Here is a 27,748-nt window from a genome sequence, read left to right as displayed (position 1 = left end):
AAGTTTTGAAGTGAAATAATGATAAGCTGTATGATGGACTATAAACAGCGTTTACCTCTAGAAATTTAGGCCAAAATATTTGGAGGGGGAATGTTGATGGTAGCTAGTTTTTTAAAGAAAACCATGAAAATATTAGTGGAATAGGAGAGTTGTCTGTGAAGTCTTTGAAATTAAGGTAGCCCTCTATGAAATAAATCATGAAACCTGCATAGGATAGATGAGAGCAAAGAAAACAAAGCCATTTGTCTTAGGCTGAGTTCTATAGAGAAGCAAAACCAGTAAAGCACATAAATATATATATATATATATAGAGAGAGAGATTTATATCAAAGAAATGGCTCAGGAGGTTGTAGAGGTGGAATGCCCCAAGTCTCTGGATCAAGATAGAGGCTTCTCCTGATTCATGTAGCCTCAGGGCTGGTGAACCCAAGACTGGCAGGTCAGAGAGCAGGGCTCTTGCTCACAGGCTGTGAAGACTGATGAATCCCAAAATTGGCAGGCAAGACAGTAGGTAAGCTGCTAGCTCATCCCAAGAACCAGAGTTCAGATGAACAGGAGCCAGCTGCAGGGTCCAGAGTGAGCAAAAGCCCATAGGCCTTGCCACAATGTTCACTTACATTCAATGCAGGCTACATACCCAAAGAAGCTCCCTTTCAATTGATTGGCTACTCACAGTAGATCCCATCATGGAGGTGATCACATTATATCAAATCCAGTCATGGAAGTGACCACAATATCATACAACTGTCAAGCTACATCATAACTGCCAAGCCACTGAGAATCATGGCCTAGCCAAGCTAACACACAACCTTAGCCATCATACCCTTTTGCAAGAGAAAGAGTGGAATTCAGGCTTACCTTAACAGTGCTCTGATTAATGGTCTTAATGTATCAAAAGAAAAATGTATAAATGCAGATTTGAACAAGAAACCACCAACGGTACTGAGAACTAAAAAACCAGTTGCCATTGAGTTGATTCCGACCCATGGCAACCCCATCTGTGTCAGAGCAGAACTGTGCTCCATAGGGTTTTCAATGGCCTATTATTTGAAAGTATCCCCAGGCCTTTCTTCCAAGATGCCTCTGGGTGAACTTGAACCTCCAACCTTCTGATTAGTAGCTGAGTTCATTAACTGCGTCACCCATAGACTCCCAGGGGTAATTTCAGGGATGAAAGGCAAATGATGGGAGAAAGCAGAGCTTTTCTTTCACTTTTGCAAAAAGAACTGAAAGTGTGTTACAGCTTAATTTGCAATTTTACCCACTAATATAAAATAGTACATTTTCCACTTCCCTGTGCCTAAAGCACTATATGTGTGCTCTAATTATGTCATCATAGCCTGTCTTCTCAATTCTCTGCTCCTCCAAGTCTTACTCATATACCAAAGGCATATATCCCCTTGCTACAGTGACAGCTCATAGGTAGTTTCCAGGGTTAATAGGAGAGGAGAAAGAGCCCTGCTTTGGGAGCATCTATTCTTCTTTCCGGAGCCCTAGTGACACGGTGGTTAAGAGTTCGGCTGCTAACCAAAAGGTTGGGAGTTCAAATCTACCAGCCACTCCTTGGAAACCCTATGCGGGCAGTTCTACTCTGTCCTATAGGGTCATCATGAGTCAGAATCAACTTGACAGCAATCACGAGTTGGAACTGACTCGACGGCAATGGGTTTGGTTTTGTTCTTCTTTCCAAATAAAAATCATTCATAGGATTTATGGCGGAACAGGAGGATTCTTATTGCTCAGTGCCCCGGCTGCCCAAGTCAGTACGTTCTTTATAAATCCCAGTGGAACACTAACCAAAATTGATTTTGTATCAGGCCTAAGAAAAATCATCAACCAAATTCTCAAAGTAGAAAATATACTCTCTTTCCCTAACACAATTTAATTAGAGAGTAAGAACAAAAGTTTAGCCAAATCAATTTTATGATTTAGAAACTTCAAAAATGTTATAAATGTCTCAGGTTAGAGAGAAAATAAAAATTAAAATCATAGACTTTTTAAAAATGGCCAATTATAACAACACTGCACATAAAACTTTGCCAGGCTTTTCTTTTAAAGCTACATTTAGAAGGCAAAGTAAAAAATTAAGTATATATATTTAAAAATACACTTATTGAATATATACTTACTAAAAAATACTTATTTTAAATCATATTTAAATGAACTTTCAACTGGGGAAGCTAGAAAAAAGAACATCAGACTAAATTTAAAAAATAGGAGTGATTTAAAAGACAATATGAATATTGCTGATGTAGAATACCGATATAAAAGAGCCATCAGGCTTGATTAATAAATCCAAGGGTTCATTCTAAAGATAAAATCGATGAATAATACAGGAAAACCTCTGAAAAGTCTGATCAAGAATAAATTTAAACACACAAATAAAATATTTTAAAATGATTAGACAAACACATTCAGAAAAGATTTAAAAATTTATAAAGTATTCCTATATGCAAATTTACATTTAAGATATGAGATGAAACTGTCACTTTTCAACAAAAACATATTGTGAAAATGAAGATAAAAAGTTTTAAAAAATCACCACAGAAGTTATTAAAAAGGTAGTAAAGAAACAAAAATCTGTCCCCTGAAGACTAGATAGCTTGGGGGGCAAATCTAACAAACTTTTAAAAGAGAATGGATTCCTGCAGTATTTACATGGCTTTCAAAAAGAGAAAAAATTGAAAGTTTCCAAATTAATTTCATGAATACGGCAGAATTCTAACCTGAGAACTAGAAAAGAATAATATACAAGTGTACACACAGTGAGGAAAACACCCATAAAAAAAGATAACAAATTTATAAATATAATCTAACAAACTAAATAAAATAGTATATTTCGAGGGCACTGGTTGTGTTTTTATTCTAAACATAAGAATTTACTAAAGCATCACGGACAAATAGGTTTTATTCAAAGAATGCGAGGATGGTTCAAAATTTAAAAATCAAAGTATGAAGTTCAAAGGGGTAAAATATGATGCCTTCAATAAAAAATAGAAATAATTGATAAAGTTTCAAACCCATTCCAGAATAAAATTCTTAGCTATCAGTGGAAAGAACTTCCTTATTTTTATAAGGGAAAATTATTAGAAGCCAACAATAAATATAATACTTAATGATAAAAGCTACATGCCTTCCTATTTAAGTAAAGAAAACACATTAACATCACTCTTATTTAACATTCTTTTAGAGGTTTGGAGGTCCTAACCCATGACACAAACAAGTAAAAAGTTATAGTTTTAAAATGAAACACTAATTGTCAAAATGTAAATGACAAAGAGGAGAATAGAGGCATAAAAACTAATGTATCAACCTAATGCCTTTAAGTCAATTTCGACTGAGGGTTTGTTTTTCCCCTAGGGTAGTATGACATTTTTCCCCTAGTTTATGCCTTTTTATTTTTCTATATTTTCTACATTGGGTACATGTTATTTTTTATAGTCAGAATAACCCAAAAAACCCAAACCCATTGCCTTTGAGCCAACGCCAATTCATAGCAACCCTCTAGGACAGAGTAGAACTGCCCCATAGGGTTTCCAAGGCTCTTTATGGAAACAGACCACCTCCTTTTTCTCCCAAGGAGCAGCTAGTGGGTTCAAACTGCCGACCTTTTGGTTAGCAGCCGAGAGTTTTAACCACTGTACCACCAGAGCTCCTATTACATACCCGATGACTAGGAAACAATAAGAATGAAATATTATTTCTATTTTCTCCTTAGGAGTGGAAAAAAATCAAATTCACTTCCTATTTGCTGAGATTCAGAGTTATTATTTGTAGTTTCTTGCTTAGTTACTCAAATAGCCAAATAAATAACACATCTCACAGTATCACTGCCAAGAATTAGATCAGAAATAAATTTTATTTATTTAATAAAACTTATTAAATTACAAATGTGAAATAAAAAGTAATAACATTAAAGTTTCTATTAATTTTAATAAATGAAATATTTTCCAAAATATAATAAATTGGAAATAAATGGAAAGTAAATAATCCCTTTAAAATAATAAAAATAAATTTTTTATTCAGCAATTTAACGAGGCTCATATAATGGAAAACCAAATTTATCCCCAAGGTAAAAAGTCCTTAAAGCATAATTGTAACAAATCCATTGATCTTCAGAATCTAATTTGACACACAAATGCAATAGTGTTTTTGTTTTGTTTTTATCATTTGCTATGATGCGAAGTTTTATAAAGTTAACTGGTTACTTGGTATTTTACTCAAAGAAAAGTTAGTTTTTTTTTTTTTTAATTAATCAAATGAACATAAATATCTATTTAAAAATCTAAATGGCAAATGTAAAATGCCACACTTACACTGGGAGCTCAGATCTTTTTCATTCCCCAAGAAGTTAAATGCCGGGATTATAGCTTGGCCTTTCCCAATGGCGCTCACAATAGATTCTTCATTTTCAAGGATCTGTAGTTTGATGAATGCATCTGGTTTGGATGTGCGTACCTGCACCGTAACAGGATGTGGTAATGCACCTTTAACTGAATACCTATAGAGAAAAAGTTCAACTATATAAGCAAATATGTTGTTCTTTCCCTCAAGTGTGTAAAAGAAACTATGTAATTTGTGGATATGATCATCTAAAAGTAATGCCACTTTGGAAAGTCCACTAAAATCTTGGAAATATTAGAGCTAATATAAACTTTTGGCAAAAGACCCAATATATAAAAAAAATAAAATAAAATGAGTATTGTTGTTAGGTGCCATCCAGCCGGTTCTGACTCACAGGAATCCTATGTACATTAGAACGAAACACTGCCCAGTCCTGCGCCATCCTCACAATCATTGCTTTGCTTGAGCCCATTGTCGCAGCTACTGTGTCAATCCATCTCATTGAGTGTAGGACTTTTATATCATCAAATCTCAAACAGTAAATTTAACTTTTGTTTAGATATAACAAGCCAGAAAAAACAAACCAAATCAATCGCCATGGAGTTGACTCTGACTCATGGAGACTCTATATTTATTATGTATGCTGAGCAAATAATCCAAGATGCTGGACTATATGAAGCAGAACGTGGCATCAAAATTGGAGGAAAACTCATTAACAGCATGTGAAATGCAGATGCCACAACCTTGTTTGCTGAAAGTGAAGAGAACTTGAAGCATTTACTGATGAAGATCAAAAACCGCACCTTAACATAAAGAAAACAAGGATTTTCACAACTTGACCAACGAACAACATCATCATAAATGGAGAAAAAATTGAATTTGTCAAGGATTTCATTTTACTTGGATCCACAATCAATGTCCATGGAAGCAGCAGTCAAGAAATCAAATGACGCACTACACCGGTCAAATCTGCTGCCAACGACCTCTTTCAAGTGTTGAAAAGCAAAGAAGGTCACTTGGAGGACTAAGGTGTGCCTGACCCAAACCATGGTGTTTTCAGTTACCTCATATGCATGAAAAAGCTGGACAATGAATAAAGAACGCTGAAGAACTGATGGCTTTGAATTACGGTGTTGGCTAAGAATAGTGAACATACCATAGACTGCCAGAAGGATGAACAAATCTGTCTTGGAAGATATATAGCCAGAACGCTCATTAGAAGTGAGAATGGTGCGAATTCGTCTCACGTACTTTGGACATGTTATCAGGAGGGATCAGTCCCTACAAAAGGACATCATGCTTGGTAAAGTACAGGGTTAGCGAAAAAGAGGAAGACCCTCAACGAGTTGGATTGACACAGTGGCTGCAACAATGGGCTGAAGCACAGTAACAATTGTGAGGATGGCGCAGGACAGGGCAGTGTTTTGTTCTGTTGTATACAGGGTTGCTGTGAATTGGAACCAACTCGGTGGCCCCTAACAACAACAACATGGCAACTCCATGTGTCAGAGTAGAACTGTGCTCCATAGGGTTTTCAATGGCTAATTCTTTGGAAGTAGATTAAAAAAAAAAAAAAATTTTTTTTTTCTTAGATCACGAGGACTTTCTTCCGATGTGTCTCGTGTAGACTCAAACCTCCAAACTTTCCATTTGCTGCCGAGCACATCAACAGTTTGTACCGCCAGGGCCCTGTGTGATAAACACTCACCTATAAAACTTGATAGACCTGCAAGCTACTGCTATCACCAAACCTCTTAATAGATCTACAAATTACTATCACACCAAGTCTTTCCATTACACACTCCTCTCCAGTTGAACAAAGAGAACAACTGGGGTAGAAGCAGTGACTTTCAAAGCTTCACTGTCAACGGTGTTTTCTTTGATTCACAAAATACAGAGAAATCAAAAGTAATACCCACCATCTCAACTCTCAACCTTTACCATACAAGTTGAGAACCTCCTGCAGAAAGACTTGAAACACACCCACCCTTTCCAACTCCCCACTTGATACCATTGAAGAGATTGTCTTTTTCCTATTTCAGCTGAATCCTTCCAAATGTTCAGAACCCTATCTGAACATTCTGTTTCTCTAGAAGTTTGTTTTTCTGATTATGCCCTCTCTACTGTATCTTAAATCTCCCCCTCTTTATTCTTCCTTGTTATTATCGTTTGTACAGGTGTAAGTCTCTCCCAGCTTAAAAACAAATCCACGCAAAACAATCTCTTCATCCCACATTCCAACTCAGATTCTGCTCTATTTCACTCTTCCCCAGCTCATCATCTAAAGAGTGCTGTCTATTCCCAACCACCTCCTCTCCTCACCTCCCACTCGTTTATAGCGCACGCCAACTCCACTCTGCCCCGTCCATGTGCTAAACTTGTTCTTGCCAACGTTTGAGGCAGCTAGTCCCCAACCCTAGAGAAGCTTCAGTTTTCATCTTACGTTGATTTCTAAGGAGAATTTGAAAGTGTTTAATCAACTCTCATGCCGTCCTTTAAAAATGCTTCCCCTAGGAGCATAACTATTATAGTCCCCCCTACTTTGGGGCTGCTTTTTCAAGCTTCTCTTCCACTGACATTTCCATAAATGTCAGAGAATTCTCACGTTTTGTCCCACATCTTATTCTCGTTTTACAAACTGACCTGAGCATATCCAAGAACAGAAACAATAATGATTCCCAAATCTGGACATTTTATTGGCCTACCATATTTCACATTGAAAAATGAATTCATTCCCTTCCTATTGCTCGCCTTGCAAATGTGCTCTGTCCCTCTCAATCCAGGATCCTCTAAGTAATACGCACTTACTCTCCAATAGTCCCCCAGTCAAACTCCAGCAGTACCCATAAACCAAGACTGTCAATTTTACCTCCTCAATATCTTAAAAACTCTTTTCTCCTCTCCAGGTTCACTATCACTGCCTTATCTCACACATTTGTATAATTTTAAGTCTCCCACCTGCCTCCCTCTCTCCAGCCAGGCTTCCTTTCAATCCACTCAACACACTGCAGCCTGGTGAGTGAACTCCACAAAACACAAGTCTGATAATGTCACTTTATTTAAACTCTTTGAACAGTATGTTATTGCCCTAAGGTAAAATCTAAATTCCTTGTCTTATGAGGTCCTTCATGAAAAGGGCTCTGCCGATCTGACCAGCCTTAGTGCTTGCCACAGCACCCCGGAATCCCACTTTACAAACAAAATGAATTTCTTTTGTTCCCTGAAGAGGCCATATATTCATTAACTTCTGAACTTTCACATACACTATTGAAGCAGTTCCTTCTCAACTCCCCCACTACTCACCTTGATAGTTTTAAGACTGGCTTCAAGGACTAATTTAGATATTATGTTAAAATCACTTCTTGGTCTATTACTGGCCTTGTTAGGAGATACCAGGGTTTCCTACATTTCCCCTATCACAGTAGTTAAAACATTTTATTATAGTTTATATATTTTTTATTTTATTATTTATAATATATAATAGAACTTTCCTATAATTACAAAACTGTTGTTTTTAGTTATTTCTTGTTTTCTTTTTCTCACTTTGTTTAAAGTAGGCAATACATAAATATAAGTAGACGGATGAAAAAGTAATCCTCCACCTCTTCTGTTGCCCTCAGTTTAATGTTTTCTTTCAGAATTTTCCTTAACTTTTATATACACATAATAGATTTAAACAAATATTTTTTTTTAAACATAGTTGGGGTTATACTGTTCATATTGTTCTGCAATTTAATTATATTGCTGATTATATTTTGTTACAGAAATTTATGCATATTTTCTTAGGGAGAAAAGGTTTAAAAGTATAGGTAAATAAGAATTAGAAAAAAAAAATTAGAATACAGCAAACCAAAGCCATTATTATTTGTGCATATATTGTCAAAAAAGACTTGGGTTTTTCTTTGTGCATATATTGTCAAAAAAGACTTAGGTTTATTTTTGCATATGATGGCATTGATATTTTCTTAGTCCTCATCCTGCTTGCCTTCTATCATAAACACAGTATCACTGATGACACTTTTTCCTCTTACTACTTCTCCTCCTTCTGTTTTATCTCCAGTTAGTATCTCATGTTTGCTTCTCTTCATCTGCCAATGTAAGCGTCTCATTTTCCTGTTTCTCTAAATGCGGACCTTGAATGGACTCATACTGGGCTCCACTCTCTTTCGTTAATCAGTCCTGCTGATTCTAATTCTGACATGCCTCTCATCTCTGTTCCAATTTACTAATATATATAAGGTCACTATGAGTTGGAATCAACTCAACAGCAATGGGTTTGGTTTGGTATGGTGTCTTTAAAACATATAATCTCTTAATATAACAAATCCTTAGAAAATAATCAGAAATTTACATTAATATTTACCATAAAATATGTCCATCATATCTCTATTAATACTATAGAAAAATTAGACATGGAAATTTTTAACAATAAGAAAGAGTTAAACTGTCATATATCCATATAACTGATTATTAAGAAATCATGAAAAAGAGTTTGTGAAATGTTGTAATGGCATTGAGAAGTTCTCACAATATATTGTTAAATAAAAATACCAGAATTATAAAATTGTAATTATGGTATAATTTTAATAATGTTAAACTGTGACTAGTAAAAACATAACAAGAAAATACAACTGAATACTAAGAACGGTTTTGCCTAGGCTGTGTAATTATGGAAGACTTTTATTTCCTTCACTACACATTTATATATTTTCCAAATTTTCTGTAATAATAATTATTACTTTTGAAAGCAGAACAATATATATGTAAAGGGGAAAATAAGAATTCTAACAATTAATAACAGCACATATTTAATGAAGACCAACTATTTGTCAGGCCCTTGCTATGTCCTATATCGATAAGCCCTTGTTCCTGGCTTCAGTAAATGTAACATCTCATAGAGGCTTATGTGAAATTAAGTGAAAATTTGATATGTCATGTTCTCAGAATTAACAAAGACTATAGGAACGTGACAAGACCAACTGATGATATAGTAACCACAAATAACTGTTGCAAGTTATCGTTAAAAGTGGTGGGTTTTTCTAGGTTGAAAAAGGGGTCAGGGCAGGATATTACAATACAAAAGTAAAATCATGTGGCATATGTGCCAGGATGGGCAGTTAGATTCACCAAGGGAGTGCACTGCGTATTAGGCAGCAGGACAAGAATGTTGGGTATTATGCTAAGTGGTTTGAATTTTTTCTGTAGTCAATGGAAAGTTGTCCAAGATTCATATTTTTTAATGTTTGTGTTAAGGTAACACTAGTAATAAAACATGGATATGTAAATGATAGACAGGTAGACAGAAAGAGAGAGAGAAATGACAGAGTGTAGAAAAAAGAATACAGTGGAGTCATGGATTCCAGAAAACACCGAAATTTTATAGAGAAAAGGTAATGTGGGCCTGAAGTAGCACAGCAACAAAGAGGACAGAGATGCGGGGACAGAGATGAGAGGCATGTCAGAATTAGAATCAGCAGAACTGATTAACAAAAGAGAGTGGAGCCCAGGATGAGTCCACTCAAGGTCCGCATTTAGAGAAGCAGGAAAATGAGAAGCTTACGTTGGCAGATGAAGAGAAGCAAACACAAGATACTAATTGGAGGTAAAACAGAAAGAGGAGAAGTAGTAAGAGGAAAAAGCGTCATCAAGGATACTGTGTTTATGATAGAAGGCAAGCAGGATGAGGACTAAGAAAATATCAGTACCATGACATGCAACAATAAACCTATACGACATCTATATAATCACATTACTCTGTTAGCTAATTGTTTTCAAAAGAGGACCGAAATTAAAATTCAAAGTCAACTCTGGATTTTGCTACAGAATTTATCTTTATTTTAAAATCATATTTTAAAGGAAATGCATTTCCCCTTCTATCACATATTTATACCTGAATAAAATTTTCTTATCGTTGGGTATGTAATAATCTCTGATTTCTTTCATGGCGAAGGTATTGCTTGGAAAATCTCGAGATAGACATGGGAGTGGATTATAAGAGTCAATGATGCGTAGTTTCCATTTGGAAGCTGGTACAAATGAATCACCCGTAAATGCTTCAGCCACAAATGTGTATCCCTTCTGTAAGAAAGAGGCATTACACAGAAAGAAGTTACATTGTTATTAGCTTTTCAAATGCATAACATGATTTCACACTGCTAAAATGCTATATTATCAAGACATTAAGATCCCACGATCTCTTATTAAACACAGAATTGCTAACATTATGGTTTGAAATTTCTCTTAGATAGCACCAGCTCACATGTTTTGAGAGAAATTTCATAACTCTAACACTAAAATGAATGCTTGTTAAATCTATGACAGGTCTTTTATGTACGACTGTTCAATTCTAACTTTTCATTAATGAAGAAAACAATCCTCAGCTTTGAAAATGCAAAATAAACGATTTCAGTTGCCTCCCATAAAGAAGACACTTGGGGCCCTCTGAAACCACCACTCAACAATTATTCTTCCAATGGAAGCTGATGAGATAAACAGACAGTGGTGATTTTCTTTTACTCTTATGTAAGACAGATGTGATGCACAGAGATGATAGACTGTACTAAGAAAGGATAAACCCAAATACTAAAGGACCTACAGCCCAAAGCTTTTTGCATGCTTCCTGTTTGAAAAACAGAAAGGAAATAGCCCTCTAGATCCCCAAAGTTTAACTGTTCTGGTTGGATGTCTACCCAGTGACCCCATTTCTCTACAATGTCTACCCTCAGAGGGGGTAATGAACAGGCTCAGAACTACTCTCTGTCTTGAAACAATCATAATGGTGGGCCCATGAAAATTGTGTTTCTTTTTAGGTTACAGAAAAATCCTTTTGCCTGTCCACTTATCTTCCCTATTATTATAGGTCAACCCAGGTCCAAAGTCTAGGGTAGGTCAGGGCAGAGAATCTCACTTTCGGCAGAGGCCTACAAACAATATGGTTAATATCTGAAGTTTTCTCAACACTGTCTTTATCAAGGACCAAGTGAAGAGTCAACATATTTTGACTTGATTCTGGCTCTTAGTTTCTTTATTGTTATTGTTGTTGTTAGGTGCCGTTGAGTTGGTTCTGACTCATAAGTATCCTATGCACCACAGAACAAAACACTGCACCATGCTCACAATCATTGTTATGCTTGAGGGCATTGTTGCAGACACTGTGTCAATCCATCTCATTGAGGGTCTTCCTCTTCTTTGCTGACCCTCTACTTTACTAAGCATGATGTACTTTCCAGGGACAGATCCCTCTGAAAACATGTCCAAAGTATGTGAGACATAGTCTCGCCATCTTTGCTTCTAAGGAGCATTCTGGTTGTACTTCTTTCAAGACAGATTTGTTCATTCCTTGAGCAGTCAGTGGTATATTCAATATTCTTCACCAACATCACAATTCAAAGCCGTTAATTCTTCTTCAGTCTTCCTTATTTATTGTCCAGCTTTCACATGCATATGATGCAATTGAAAATACCATGGCTTGGGTCAGGTGTACCTTAGTCTTCAGGGTGACATCTTTGCTTTTCGACACTTAAGGAGGTCCGTTGCAGCAGATTTGCCCAATGCAATGCGTCATTTGATTTCTTGACAGATGCTTCCATGACTGTTGATTGTGGATCCAAGTAAAACGAAATCTTTGACAACTGCTATCTTTTCTCCATTAATCACGATGTTGCTTATTGATCCAGTTGTGAGGATTTATGTTTTCTTTATGTTGAGATGTAATCCATACTGAAGGCTGTGGTCTTTGATCCTCATCAGTAAGTGCGACAAGTCCTCTTCACTTTCAGCAAGCAAGGTTGTGTCATCTGCATCAGTAAGTGCTTCAAGTCCTCCTCACTTTCAGCAAGCAAGGTTGTGTCATTTGCATAACTGCATAATTAATGAGTTTCCCTCCAATCCTGATGCCCCATTCTTATTCATATAGTCCAGCTTCTCGGATTATTTGTTCAGCATACAGACTGAATAGGTATGGTGAAAGGAACACAACCCCCATGCACACCTTTCCTGACATGCAATATCCCCTCGTTCTGTCCGAACAACTGCCTCTTGATGCATCTACAGGTTCCTCATGAGCACAATTAAGTGTTCTGGAATTCCCATTCTTTGCAATGTTACCCATAATTTGTTACGATCCACACAGTTGAATGCCTTTGCGTAGTTCATAAAAAACAGGTAAATACCCTTCTGTTATTCTCTGCTTTCAGCCAGGATTCATCTGCATCAGCAATGATATCCCTGGTTCCACATTCTCTTCTGAATCCGGCGTGAATTTAAATTTCTGGCAATTTCCTGTTGATATACCGCCGGCAGCCACTTCTGAATGATCTTCAGCAAAATTTTGTTTGTGTGTGATATTAATGACATTGTTTAATAATTTCCGCATTCGGTTGAATTACCTTTCTTAGGAACAGGCATAAATATGGATCTCTTCCAGTTGGTTGGCCAGGTAGCTGTCTTTCTTGGCATAAATAAGTGAGCACTTCCAGTGCTGCATCTGTTTGTTGAAACATCTCAACTGATATTCCATCAATTCCTGGAGCCTGGTTTCTCACCAAAGCCTTCAGTGCAGCTTGGACTTCTTCCTTCAGCACCATCAGTTCCTGATCACAGGCTACCTTTTGAAATGGCTGAACATCAACGAATTCTTTTTGGTATAATGACTCTGTGTATTCCTTCCATCTTCTTTTGATGCTTCTTGTGTTGTTTAATATTTTCTTCATAAAATCCTTCCCTATTGCAACTTGAGGCTTGAATTTTTTCTTTATTAGACTCATTAAAATCAGGGCTGGACTAGAGAAGATCCATATCCTTATTGTTGGCTGTTCCTAGCTTCCACAGAAATGCAAGTCAATCAAATTACTTTTTGTCACTCTCTTAGGGGATTTCTTAGGGTACCTATTGTTTTTATTTTCATATTTAGATTTATTATTCTCTCCAAGTTTTTTTTTTTGGCACATGCTGTGTGGTTTTCTCTATATAGATAGCCAATAGTCCTGGGACCTTTTACTGAAAAGACCATCCATCCCTCCATTCCTACCTTATAATAAATTAAGTGTCCAATTGGGTCTTTTCTGTAGTACCTTATAACAATGGTTTATATGACTATGCTTGTGCTATTATGATAATGTTTTAATGTCTGAAGCTTTATAGCATGTCTTGATAACCAGTAGAGAAAAACCTTTCAGTCTGTTTGTTATTCAAAACCGTCTTGGCTACTTCTGTTCCTTTGCAACATCAAATGAGTTTTAAAATTAGCTTGTCTAGTTTTGCATAAATCTGATGGAATTTTTTATTGAGATTGCATTGTTTATATGTAAAAATTTAGGAAATGGGCTATGTTTTAAATATAAACTAACTATATTCTTCCCATCCAAAAATATGAGAAATATCCCCCTTTATTTAGCTTTCTAGTAGCCCTGGTGGCCTAGTCATTAAGAGTTTGGCTGTTAACCAAAAGGTCAGCAGTTCGAATCCACCAGCCACTCCTTGGAATTCCTATATGGTTGTTATGAGTCAAAACTGACTTAAGAACAGCAGGTTTGTTTTTTTTTTTATCTAGGTTTCCTTTAATTCACTCAATAATAATAATTTTCCACATATAGGTCCTGCGTCCATCCCTTTTATGACATTTGTTTGTAGGTTTTGATAGCTTCTGATGATGTTACAAATAATATTTTTAATATCATTTTCTGTTACTAGATTATAGGCTTAAACTTGATTTTTAAAATTGAACTTGTACTACTTGGCTCAACTCATTTGTTAATTCAAAGAATGGTTTTGTAGATTCCGTTGCATTTTCTATGTACACGTCCAGTCATCATGAATAATCACAAATTATTCTTCCTTTGCAACCTTCAAGCTTGTTCTTACCTCTCCTTCCCTCTTCTCTCCTCCTTTCTTCTTTCTTTCTCTCTCTCTTTTTTTTTTTTTTTACTGCACTGGTTAATGCCCTTGTCATAATTCCTATTTTTTTCTTTCTACTACAATATTTAATAGAATTGGTGAGAGCAAACATCCTTCTCTTTGTCCAAATGTCAAAGAGAAAGCTGTCATCACTTTACCATCAAGTATAATGTTTGCTTTTGCAGACAACTTTATCAAGTTAAAGAAGCTCCATTCTATTCCACTCATAATATGAAATATTATTTCCTGCATTCATTGCAATAATCATATCTTTCTTATTTATCCCATTAACATGTTCAGTTGCCTCTTGAGACTACTTCTGGGGTATGGTAGTAGAACCATATCACTATATAAAGGAGGAAGGTTATAATTTATTTAGCCTGGGAAGAGAGTTTATAGATATTATGGCAAATTATCCAAGTAGAAAGGTAAAGAGAAGAGGGATGGGGGACAACATGCAAAAATTAAAAAGGTTTTGATTTACAGAAGTGTTTTCCAAGTGTGTTCTATGGAACATTGAGCTAATATTCTTTACGAAAACTGGCTTGCATGATGTAGTATATGTGGCAAATATTGTTATTATCTACCTGCCTCTTGGAGATATTTAATATACATTAGTTTATGAAAGACTCAAGTCTTAAAATACTTCTTCTTAACTATGTTTCTTATTTTTTTAACCTTAGAACACATCTTTTTTTCATAAAACAAATGAATGTCTTGAGGAACACTAGTTTTGTGGACATACCTTGGGAAATGATGACCTAATACATAAAGGCTACATATATGTCACTCAGATATATGTCATTAAAGTGCATGACAGAGCTTTGTTTCTAGGGATAAATAGGAGAAAGAACAGATTTCAAAGGATAACTGGAGAAGACAAAATAAAGTTTTATAATGAAATGTGGGTGCCAAAATGTTAGTGTAATCAAGTCTACAATAAAATGCAGTAATGCTCCTCATATTTAGGAGGTTCAAACTGCTCTTTATAGGCTGCATTTGTTTTCAGAAGTCACAGCTAAGTAGGAATAGAAACAATTGGGAGAAATGTTCAAAGATCAAGAATCATGAAGCAAACTACCACAAAAAAAGCCACTTAAGTTACTATTACTTAGTAATAGTGATACTATTACTATTCTATTCGCATAGCTCTACACTCTCCTCCCTACTCTTTCCATGTTTTTTCTATGAAGAGCTAGAATAAGGGAGTGGAAGAGATGAAATATTAGATTAGATATCAATATTAGATAAAAATATTCTGTATAGTCCTGAATTCACGATTTAGAAATAATACATAGTTAAACAAAGAATTTTCTCCTGTATATTGACTGAAAACACATAATTTAGAGCTATCCAAAAAATTCAAACTTAGTCTAAGGAGGTAGATTGTCACTGGCATTACTAAAACAAAAACAAGCAAAGCATCCTAGACAGAAATAAGAATCAGATAGATGGTTCAACCAAAACTGCTTTAAAATCCCTTCCAAAACTAAATATGACTCACATTAGTGTAGTTGTCTAGCGAAGTTAGAGAGCTCATTTCTAGAATCTGATGACATCTAAGACCTCAGGAGAGTCTCCCTTTGAATGAAATGATCATTTCCCTCTTGATCTTAAGGGATTTTCATTTCAATCACAAGTTAAATAAATTGTCTATATTCGAAAGGTAGTCTAGGTCAAATGCTTCTGCTTTTCTGAAAAAAACCTAAATAAACAATATTTTCCCATGAAAGTAAAAGTGTGAAACATTCCAAATTTAATACAAAGTAAAAAAAATAGCTTTAAACCAAAATTGCTATTGGATAACATCTGCAAACCTGAACACAAAATTTATATCTCATGAGAAATAATAGAAAAAAATCTAAACATATAACAAGACATACGAGTTTTTAATCATAATAAAATAGTAAAAATTCCATTCGCAAAAAATCCTAATACATATATAATATCTACAGCTATAAATGGAAACCGTGGTGGCATAATGGTTAAGTCCTACAGGTGTTAACCAAAAGGTCAGCAGTTCGAATCCACCAGGAGCTCCTTGGAAACTCTATGGGGGAGTTCTACTCTGTCCAATAGGATGGCTCTGAGTCAGAATCAACTCGATGGCAACAGGTTTGGTATAGCTATAAATATTTACGTATACATAGCTATAGTATATGTGTGTATATATGTTTATATGTAATATGTATGTGATCAATTGATTGGGTTAAAGGATTTCAACAAGAAGTTGTATAATTTTCCTGATTTTTAAAAAGTTCACTAAAATCTCAAAAACACCGTAAAACAACTATTATGTTTTTTATGGAGTTAAAACATTTAAAAAAACTTATCTGTTATTCTCCTAAACTAGTATTCGTTAGATAGTGTGATCGGTAAGATTGTGTGTCACCTTGGCTGGGCCTTGACTCTTGGTGGTTTGACAGTTGTGTGATATTGTGATCGCCTCCATGAAGGGATCTGCTGTGAGTAGCCAATCAACTGAAAGTTTCCTTGGGCGTGTGGCCCGAATCCAGTATAAGTGGACATTCTGGCAAGGCTCATGAGCTTTTTGCTTGTGCTGGATCCTGTAGCTGGCTACTGTTCATCTAACCTCCAGTTCTTGGAACTTCAGCTGGCAGCTTACCTGTCGATCCTGGGATTCGTCGATCTTCACAGCTTGTGAGCAAAAGCTCTGCTCTCTAACCTGCCAATCTTGGGTTCGCCAGCCCCAGCAGCTACATGAATTAGAAGCCTCTATCCTGACCCACGGACCTGAGATGTTCTAGCCTCTATGAACTCGCGAGCCATTTCCTTGATATAAATCTCTCTATAAGTTTTACCGCTTTTGTTTCTCTAGAGAACCCAGCCTAAGACAGATAGGTACATCTTAATTTACTCAAAATTATGTATAGATTCATGTCTGAAGTGAACTTTAGAACACAAGTACAAATACAACCCAAAGAGAAAAATGGAGAGGTTCAAAACCATGCAGCAAAAGAATGTAAAATCAGAGCTACACCTGAGATCTCTTGGTTTCCAGTCCAGGTGTACACTATCCTTTGCCATGCTTCCCTCTTAGTGGAAATGATTGAAAACAAGAAGATAAGATTTAAACAGAGAGACAACATGGTTTGAGTAATGGTCAGAGACCTGGGTCTACCTTTCAGCAAGATTAATGTGCCAACCGTTTCTGGCCACTAACACTTTTTGCGTAGCACTAAAGAAGACTAAAAAGGTGGCCGTGATGAGTGGTTCTATAATCATAGTGTCTTGTGATATTTAGTAAAAAAATAAAAATCCAGTGAGAAACAGAGATAATCTGCTGATTTGGGTTAGTTAAAGGCTTAATGGTGTCTTTAGATTAGTTTGTGGTCTAAGGGTTTGTATGGTTTCATGATTTCAATAATTAGACTCTCTGATTCTTTGCCAATATCTTGAAATAGTTGAACATCGATGAATTCTTTTTGGTACAGTGACTCAGTACATTCCTCCCACCTTCTTTTGATGCTTCCTGTGTCATTCAAATATTTTGCCCATAGAATCGTTCAATATTGCAACTTGAGGCATGAATTTTTTCTTCACTTCCTTCAGCTTGAGAGATGCCGAGTGTGTTCTTCCTTTTTGGTTTTCTAACTCCGGGTCTTCACACATTTCATTGCAATACTTTACTTTGTCTTCTCGAGCCACCCTTTGAAATCTTTTGTTTAGCTCTTTATTTCATCATTTCTTTCCGTTTGCTTTAGCTACTCTACATTCAAGAGCAAGTTTCAAAGTCCCTTCTAACATTCATTTTGGCTTTTTCATTCTTTCTTGTCTTTTTAACAACTTTTTGATTTCTTCATGTGTGATATACTTGATATCATCCCACAACTATTCTGATCTTTAGTCATTAGTGTTCAGTGTGTCAAATCTATCCTTGAGATGGTCTCTAAATGCAGGTGAGTATACTCAAGATCATACTTTGGCTCTTGAGGACTTATTTTAATATTCTTCAGCTTCAGCTTGAACTTGAATACGAGAAATTGATAGTCTGTCTCACAGCCGACCCATTGCCTTGTTCTGACTGATCATATTGAGCTTCTCCATAGTCTCTTTCCACAGATGTACTGATTTGGTTCCTTTGTATTCCATGCAGCAAGATCCATATGTACATTTGTCATTTATGGAAGCGTTCACTCATCTCTGCAAGAAATTTGGAAGACAGCTACCTGGCCAACAAACTGGAAGAGATCCATTTTTGTGCCCATTCCAATGGAATGTGAAAATCATTGATCAATGTCATTAATTTAACATACTAGCAAAATTTTGCTGAAGATAATTCAAAAATAGGTATAGTAGTACATCAACATGAAACTGCCAGAAATTCACACTGAATTCAGATTATGACGTGGAACATCATTGATGCTCTCAGATGGATCTTGGCTAAAAGCAGAGAATAGCAGAAAGAGGTTAACCTGTGTTTTATTGACTATGCAAAGGCATTCAACTGTGTGGATCATAACAAATTATGGATAACACTGTGAAGAACGGGAATTCCAGAAGACTTAATTGTGTGTGTACATAGACCAAGAAGCAATTGTTCAAATTGAACACTGGGATACTGCATGGTTTAAAATCCGAAAAAGTCGTGAATCAGGGTTGTATCCTTTCACCAATGTTATTCAATATGTATATTGAGCAAATAATCTGAGAAACTGGACAATATGAAGAATAACACCCCACAAGGATTTAACGAAGACTTATTAACAACAGGAGCCCTGGTGGTGTAGCGGTTAAGCACTCAGCTGCTAACCAAAAGGTCAGCAATTCGAACCCAACAGCTGCTTCACAGGAGAAAGATGTGGCAATCATCTTATATAAGGATTACAGCCTTTGAAAACCTATGGGGCAGCTCTATTCTGCCCTATAGGGTTGCTATGAGTTGTAATTGACTCAATGGCAATGGGTTTTTATTATTATCAATATTATTATTAACAACCTGTGATATGCAGATGACACAACCTTCCTTGTTGAAAGTGAAGAGGACTTAAAGCACTTATTGATGAAGATCAAAGACTACAGGCTTCCATATAGATTACACCTCAACATAAAGAAAATAAAAATCCTCACAACTGGACCAATAAGTAATATTATGATAAATGGAGAAAGGATTGAAGTTGTCAAGGACTTAATTTTACTTGGATCCGTAATCAATGCCCATGGAAGCGCAGTCAAGAAATCAAAAGATGCATTGCATTGGGCAAATCTGCTGCAAAGGCCTCTTTAAAATGTTAAAAAGCAAAGATGTCACCTTGAGGACTAAGGTACACCTGGCCTAAGCCATGGTATTTTCAATTCCCTCATATGCATGCAAAATCAGGACAATGAATAAGAAAGACCAAAGAAGAATGAATACATTTGAATTATGGTGTTAGCCAAGAATACTGACTATACCACGGACTGCCAGAAGAATGAACAAATCCATCTTGGAAGCACAGCTTTCATAGCGAGGATGGTGAGACTTCATCTTATGTACTTTGGATGTGGTATCAGAAAGGACCAGTCCCTGGAGAAGGACATCATGCTTGGTAAATTAGATGGTCAGCAAAAAAGAGGAAGACTCTCAACAAGATGAACTGACAAAGTGGCTGCAACAATCGGCTTAAACATGAAAACAATTGGGAGGATGGTGCAGAACTGGGTAACATTTTGTTCAGTGATACATAAGGTCACTCTGAGTTGGAACCAACTCAATGTCATCTAACAAGAACCATAACAATGCTTTATTTTTGTTATATTTTCTTTGAGAAGACAAGGAGGCATGAGAGCTAAAGAGTGCTCCAGCACTCACAGTAAGTATCTCCTGCTGTCAGATAAGTGGGACTTCTATAAGTAAAGATTTACAGGCTTAGAAGTCTGTGGAGCAGTTCTTCCCTGTCTTACAGGGCTGCTATGTGTTAGCATCGACTTGGTGGTAGCAGGTTTTTAAAAGTAAAGAATAGTACATTATTCTCTGTTAAGTAGATTGAAGGCTCATCTGCCTTACCTTCTCCTGGACCTTCTAAAGGTTATTATTTCACACTATCATTCTATCATACGAGGAGAATAAATTTTAGACCTACCTTGTTCTTGGTATAGAGATAAGGTACCACTTTTTGGAACACCTTTGGCACTTGTTCCATTGTGTCGTTATTAACAACATGGAGAATACAGACTGGAAGGGTAGTGTATACTTTGGGGACCACAATCATGTCTTGAGTAACCAGAAATATTTCTCTATAATTACAAAAAGCATAAATTTAAAAATGAATCTTAAAGTCTGAAATCAAGTTTAATCCTAAGAAGTAAAAAATTAAGTCTAAAGTCCCCAACTAAAAGATCCACATATTGTTTCCCTTTAAAAACTATGAATATAATATTTTGTCATGTAAATCCAAACCCTTTAAGAAACGCTATTTTACATCTATATGAGATTTTTAAAAAATACATTTAAGTGCATTAATTCCAGATATAGGTAACTGCACACACACAAAATGATTATTTATTCAGATTTTTTCATAAAAATATAAATGGGAAACAGGGTAAATGTAATACAAGGTGAAAATAATTTAAATCCAAATTATGATTTGATAGCATCTTCAAACATAGTAAACTCTAATGGCAATATTCAGAAAATTTAGCTAATATATTAGATTTTAATTAACTAATAGTAGCCAATATGCTAAATAGCTAAAAATAGCGATTATGTTAAAGCTTGGGCATTAAAGGATTTCCTTGAGATCCTGAAAGCACAGTAACTTATTATATTGCCATAGTAGTAAAAAGTTCTAGTACTTAATTCATGTTTTTAATATTTTGTTTAAAGAAACACGGATACATTTCTCTATAATATCATCTAATTCATACATATTAGGTATGAATGAAATTCTAAACAAGTTAGGAAAGCAACCTATAAGCTGATATTTTTCCTATCATAAATAAAACTCTGCATGCTATTTAAAAATGACTTCATTTGCCAGTATATAATAATCTCACCTGAAAACTATAAACCAAGAATTTGGTGGCTGATCTGGATAGTTCACTGTATAGTCAGCAAAAGCAATCTTAGTTTCTTCATCTTGGTAGCATGGATAGGATTTAATAGACTTGCACTTGCTTTTAAACATTAGTCTACCAATGTAAAAATACTGTAAGTATCATGGCAGAAGCAACTTTTAAAATATACTCTACTTAAAAAAGAATAAATGGGCAAGAATAACATAAAATATTGCAGTCCTTTGTTTGTTGGATTGAGTTCTTGGTCACGAGTGGTTGTACTGTCTATGGTAGGCAGTGTGGTCCATGGTGGGTGGGGCAAAGAAGGTTCATTTCAGGGCAACCATAGGAGACATCTCTCAGAGGTGGCTAAATTTATCTGAAGCTCTTAGTCAAAAGAGAACCCAAGTCATGACTGAGGGCCTGACTGAAGCTTATAGGTGAGAAATCAGAACCAAAGTTCAAGGTGTAAAGGTAGAAAAACTAGAAACAGGCAATAAAATTGGGAGTAAGTGAAGGGTGTGGAGTTCAGATAGGGAATAGAGACTAGAATGGATTTTAATGTGAGGAATGGGTTTGGAAAAACAGATTCAAAAACAAAACACACACAGACTAAGGCCATGAACAGAGGGCTAGTGTTTGAGGGTTCGTTCTGCATGGTTCCTGGTGCATGAGGGAGTGGTGCATGTAAAACTGACTGAAAACTAGGGGTGAAGGTTTCTTCATGGTTTCCCCCTGGAAGGTTGTGATATATTCCAGAACATGATGAAACTGATGTGATGTATCTCTTGAGTCTTATCTGCTCCACTATGCCAGGAACTGGATCTAGCCTTAGCACCATCAGGAATCTACAAAAAAGGGTCTTTTATACAATGCCTCAGATACTAGTTGGAAAGAAAGCCATTATAGCCATAGAAAAGACATCTCTGTTGGAGGCGCACACAGAGCTGGAAGTGTTCTTGGCTTCCAGAAGACATATGGTTGAATTGTACTGTCAGTAGGAAGCAAAGCTGTGGAGATTCTCAGGGAGGATCTAATTTACACGATCCATTTGATCATTGGTTTTTCGGTGATGGGAGGGAATTGATAGGCTTCTTTAGGGGTGGACTTGAAAAAGTCTTTTAAAATGGTGATAAGAACAAAGACTAAGGTGACCATATGTCCTCGTTTCCCTGGGGCAGTCCTGGTTTATGCTTATAAACCTGGTATGATTATTTAACAACAATTCCTCTTTCATAAGTGTCCCAGTTTGGATGATAAATAACATGATCACCCTACCTAGGAATTATAATGTGGTGGTGTAGCAATGCAAAACCAAACCCGCTGCCGTCGAGTCGATTCCAACTCATAGCAACCCTATAGGACAGAGTGGAACTGCCCCATGGGGTTTCCAAGGAACACCTGGTGGATTCAAACTGCCAACCTTCTGGTTAGCAGCCATAACTCTTAACCACTATGTCACCAGAGTTTCCTAGCAATGCAAAGCACCACTATAAAGCACATGGGGGCTAGCTTAATCTAAGCTTGAGCCCTGGTTGCACAGTGGTTAAGAACATAGCTGCTAACCAAAAGGTCTGCAGTTCAAATCCACCAGCCACTCCTTGGAAGCCCTGTGGGGCAGTTCTACTCTGTCTTATAGGGTCACTATGAGTCAGAATTGACTCAGCCACAGCAGGTTTTGAGCCAACAGAAGAATTAAGCAGGCCACATAGGGAATTGACTATGATGGGACCAGCCACCATTCCGAGATAAGGGTGAGATATAGGAGCTTTCCAGAATGTCATTCTTCTTGTCATACGTTCTAATATTTTTCATATACCTCAGGAAATATGAATGAATATAGGGCTTCCTAATGTACCTAGTGGCATAGTGGTTAAGTGCCACAGCTGTTAACCCAAGGGTCGGCAGTTCAAATCCGCCAGGCGCTTCTTGGAAACTCTACAGGGCAGTTCTACTCTGTCCTATAGGGTCACTATGAGATGGCAGTGGGTTTTTCTGGGTAATGCACCATGTGAAGCACCTTCACTGACCCAGAGAAGCATGCTTGACAGAGTTGGAAGATTTAGCCTTAACTTTGCCTCCTAGGACAGACAGAAATTTATGTTGGCAAACTGAGCACTCCCCAATTTTGATTTGGACAAGTTCTGCCCCTTACGATATGACAGTTCAATGCTGGGCTTCAGGACATCAAGGCTCCCCATGTAGAAGTAATGATAACACCAGTATTTATCATAGCCAATGTTGTGTAATCGTCCAGTCTGTGGTATTGTGCTAAGTACTTTCCCTGTGTTATCTTAATGGGTCTTTACAGTTTTATGAGTGAATAGCACTATGAGGTAGACATTATTATCACTATATCACAGATAAAAATACTTAATTTGAAGTTTAGAGCAGGTTTTTTACCCCAGGACATATATCTGGCAATTAGTGGAGCTGAGCTTTACTTTAGATCTTGAATATCTAAAGGTATGTTCTTAAGCTTATAATTAATGCCTGTTTTTTTTATGATGGGGTGGAAACTCTGGCGGTGTAGTGGTTAAGAGCTACAGCTACTAGCCAAAGGGTCGGCAGTTCGAATCTGCCAGGCACTCCTTGGAAACTCTATGGGGCAGTTTTACTCTGTCCTATAGGGTCGCTATGAGTTGGAATCGACTCGCTGGCACTGGGTTTGGTTTTTTGGTTTTAGGGTAGGGTGGAAACTCTGGTGGTATAGTGATTAAGAGCTGTGGCTGCTAACCAAAAGGTTGGCAGTTAAAATCTGTCAGGCACTCCTTGGAAACTCTTTGGGGCAGTCCTACTCTCTCCTACAGCGTCGCTATGAGTCAGAATCAACTCAACGGCAATGGGTTTGGTTTTTTGGTTTAGAATGAATTTGGAGCCCTGGTGGTACAGTGGTTAAGGATGAGGTTGCTTGAGATGCTCCTGGCATTTGAGTTTAAAGAACAGTCAGACCTGTTGGCTTTCTCTGTTCAATAGACTAGGGTATAGAACTCAAACCACTGAAATGGCATCACCCCTATATTCCATGTTAGCTGAGTTTCTGGAAAATACTCTCAGCTCTGATGGGAAGATCGAATGCATAGGAGTGCCAGCCCCCTAAAGTGTTATTTTTGTGTTTCGAATATACACCTCCATAGTGAATTGATCCAACTCCCTAATGGACAGCTTTTTTTTTTTTTTTTTAATGAAAATTAGGTGTAGAATTTGACCCAGAGATCTTTCCACAGTAGAGTCCACCATTCAGAAGAGGCTGGAGAAGAGTGTTTGTGCTCTCTGCGTGCCTCCATAAAACTAAAAAGGAAGGCAAAATTGTAGTCCTTTTAGAAATCAGTTGGGGGTTCTGGAAGAAAAGTTAATCAGGCTGGAGTCATCAGGGAGACAGTATCTGTGGGGTACCGTTAGGGTGAATGAAGTGAGGCACTCACTCTCAGGGTTGTACAAGTACAGGGTTGCATTCTGTCTTTATTTAAAATTTTGATATTTTGTTCACCATTAATTTTTTTCTCCATTAATTTTAGGCTATTCAAAATTATACATGTATATATATTTACATGTAATTTTCTATTCGTCTTTTTATATTGACTTTGTGATCATTAATCTTTCTTAATTCTAATAATTTTTATGTAGCTTTTTTTTTTGTATTGTCTATATACACAATTACGTCATCTGCAAACAATGGTGGATATATTTCTTTCCTTCAAACTGTAATGACTTTTATTTTGCTTTTTTCCCGTTTGCCCTTGCTAGAAATTCCAGATGACTCCACTAGAATCTTAGAACTCTTTAAGACCTGTTACCCACCTAATGCCTTTTTATTGGAGCCCTCAAGGTGCAGTGGTTAACAGCTATGGCTGCTAACCAAAAGATCAGCAGTTCAAATCCACCAGCAGCACCTTGGAAACCATATAGAGCAGCTCTACTCTGTGGTATAGGGTTGCTATGAGTCGGAATCGTCTTGATGGCTATGGGGTTTTTTTACGGACTTTGTATTACTACTGTTATACATTTTACTCCAACACATATTTTGAACCCCAACAGATGGCTATTAGCCTGATTGTTCTTTGAAGATAACATGCCTTATTTCTCTGGCTGCTTTTAAGGTTTTTTTTAAATAGGTCTCTGGTTTTCAACAATTTGACTATGATGAGTCCAGGTGTAGTTTTCTTTGTGTATTTCCTGTATAAAGTTTGCAGAATCTCTTGAAAATACGGGTTACTCTCCTTCATCAGTTTTGAAAAATTCTCAGCTATTATCTTTTTTCATTCTGGGGCTTCTTTTGCATATATATTAAATGTTTTAAGCAAGTTTCACAGGTCCTTTATGCTTTTTTATTATTATTATTTTCCATTAATTTTCTCCTATGCTTCAATTTGGGTATTTTTCTATTGAACTATCTTCCAGTTCATTAGTCCCTTCTTCCAATCTTTCTAATCTGCTGTCAAACTCATTAATGGGTTCTTAATTTCAGCTATTAAAATTTTAAATGATGTAATTTCCATTTGGCTTTTCTAAAATTAATTCAAATTCTCAAAATTTAATCTATTTTCTCTGTTTTTATTAATTTTTACTTTTGTAGACATTCCCCCAATAGTTACTTTAGAGTTTTTATTTGCTAACTCTAATATCTGGATCACCAGAGGGTCTACTTCTTTCATACACACACACACAAACACACACACACACACCCACACACTTTTCTCTTGGTTTTGTTCAGATTATCCTATCTCTTGAACATGACGTGGCTAGATTATAGTTTTTCTCAAGCTCAATCTACTTCTAATTTACCTCTGTTTCCACAGCTCCCCCACCCCCCGCCCACAGGGCTCTCAAATGACGATTTGAATTGTTTACTGGGGTCCCCTCCCCTAGAAGGTCTGCAGTCTAATCTTTGTCTCTTCAACACCACGAAATTGCAAAAAACTCTGTTCTGCTTCTCAGAGCTTTTCCATTTAGAATTTTAGCTAACTGCAATTAAAACATAAAAAAGCAGCAAATACCATAAAGAGGTTTCAGATAAAATATTGTAGAAGTTCAGAAACAATGAGGTGTTTCTTGCTACAATCATAAAAAAAAACTTAATGAATAAGGTATCATTTGAACTGGAATTTGAAGATTATTACTATAGTGGGATAGGAAACATCATTATATTGCCCATTACCTTAAGAGAGAAGCTGCATATTGTTCTAGATTCATTTCCAGTATAGCCCAAACTTTTTGAAGAGTATCTGAAACAATGATATTTTCCTTTGTGTCTAAAAAACATAATAAATGTTAACAATATTAAAGCTGTAAGGTGCCTGAAAGATCATCTTGGTCAAAGTCATCATTTTACAGAGAAGAAAGTTGAAATTCAGAAGTAGGGTGATATCCAAAGTCATTGACTTTATTAGTAGCAAAACCATGTTTAAAATATCGAGCTATAAATCCTTAGTGGGCGCTCCAGTCACCATATTATACTTAGTTTCCCATCATCTTTAGTTTAAAAATCATGAAATGTTCTTTGATCTGAAGACAATCATTAATGAGCTTACATCAGTAGATCTTTTATCACGCCAAAAACTCTTCAAGAAAGGCCTTATCTCAAAAAAAAAAAAAAAATCCATCCATTTCTTCTGAAGAAACTAGCAAAAGAATCCCATTAAATCTCGATCTACTGCATAATTCACAAAGGGCTGAAAAGTGGAGCTACGTCTCCAAGCCTGATTACATAGATGATTCGGCAAGAAAAATGCAAATCCGTGGAAAGCACCTCAAACTTAACATGTCAGAAACTGACATTCTTTTTCTAGTTTTTTTTTGTTTTCTTCACAGTAGTTACCACTATCTGAAATGGATTTGTTAATATATTTACTTGTCTACCATCTGCCTACTACCATTAAAACATAAAATTTATCAGTCCAGAAACCTTGTCTGTTTTGTTGGCTTTTATGAGGCCAGATTCTAGAACAGTCCTGTGCACACAAGAGTTAGTCAATAAATATGTGTCGACTGAAAGAAATGCAAATACTATTAATATATTATGAAATTGCTCAAGGTTTTCTGTTTCTGAAAATCATTGTATGAATATAAATTTTACTACAGCATATATGAAAAACAAAATTTTTTCATATATTTATCTCAATGAATTCATTTTTTTAATAGAAAAAAACCATAAAGATCAGGCAACAATCATATTTTTCCATCAGAGAGCAATGCAATGTAGGTTTTTTTGTCATTTGTGTATCTGCAGTTTTACTGCTTAAATGGACATTTTTATTACTCTCATTAAATGTTTCACAGAGACAAATTTTTGAACAAAATATTTCAATATATCTAAAGAATTCTATTGAAAATAAGGCTTTTATTAACAAAATGTCAACAAAAATTGCAGAATGAAAATGAATATAATTTTTTACCTCTGCAGTACTTTATTTTAGGCTGATAAAATGTACTTTGATATTTCATATAAAATATTTTATTTCTTATAAACACATTTGATTTAATAAATATAAGAACACGGGAAAATATATTTTCT

General features: G+C 36.1%; 1 protein-coding gene across 1 annotated transcript in view; it reads right to left on the bottom strand.

The window, feature by feature from the left end:
• ADGB (androglobin) overlaps positions 1–27,748 on the bottom strand; it is a 227,648-nt gene that overhangs the window by 62,872 nt on the left and 137,028 nt on the right. The window contains exons 23-27 of the mRNA XM_023550601.2: positions 26,393–26,486; positions 21,235–21,369; positions 20,322–20,475; positions 10,235–10,422; positions 4,317–4,501 (exon numbers count right to left, since the gene is read on the bottom strand). Of these exons, the coding sequence (XP_023406369.2) occupies positions 4,317–4,501; positions 10,235–10,422; positions 20,322–20,475; positions 21,235–21,369; positions 26,393–26,486 (756 nt within the window). The remainder of the gene's footprint in view (positions 1–4,316; positions 4,502–10,234; positions 10,423–20,321; positions 20,476–21,234; positions 21,370–26,392; positions 26,487–27,748) is intronic.

Source organism: Loxodonta africana, chromosome 1 (assembly GCF_030014295.1).
Source record: "Loxodonta africana isolate mLoxAfr1 chromosome 1, mLoxAfr1.hap2, whole genome shotgun sequence".
NCBI classification, from domain to species: Eukaryota; Metazoa; Chordata; class Mammalia; order Proboscidea; family Elephantidae; genus Loxodonta; species Loxodonta africana.
The sequence above is the reverse complement of the archived record's forward strand: the minus strand, read 5'-3'. Positions and strand labels throughout refer to the sequence as shown.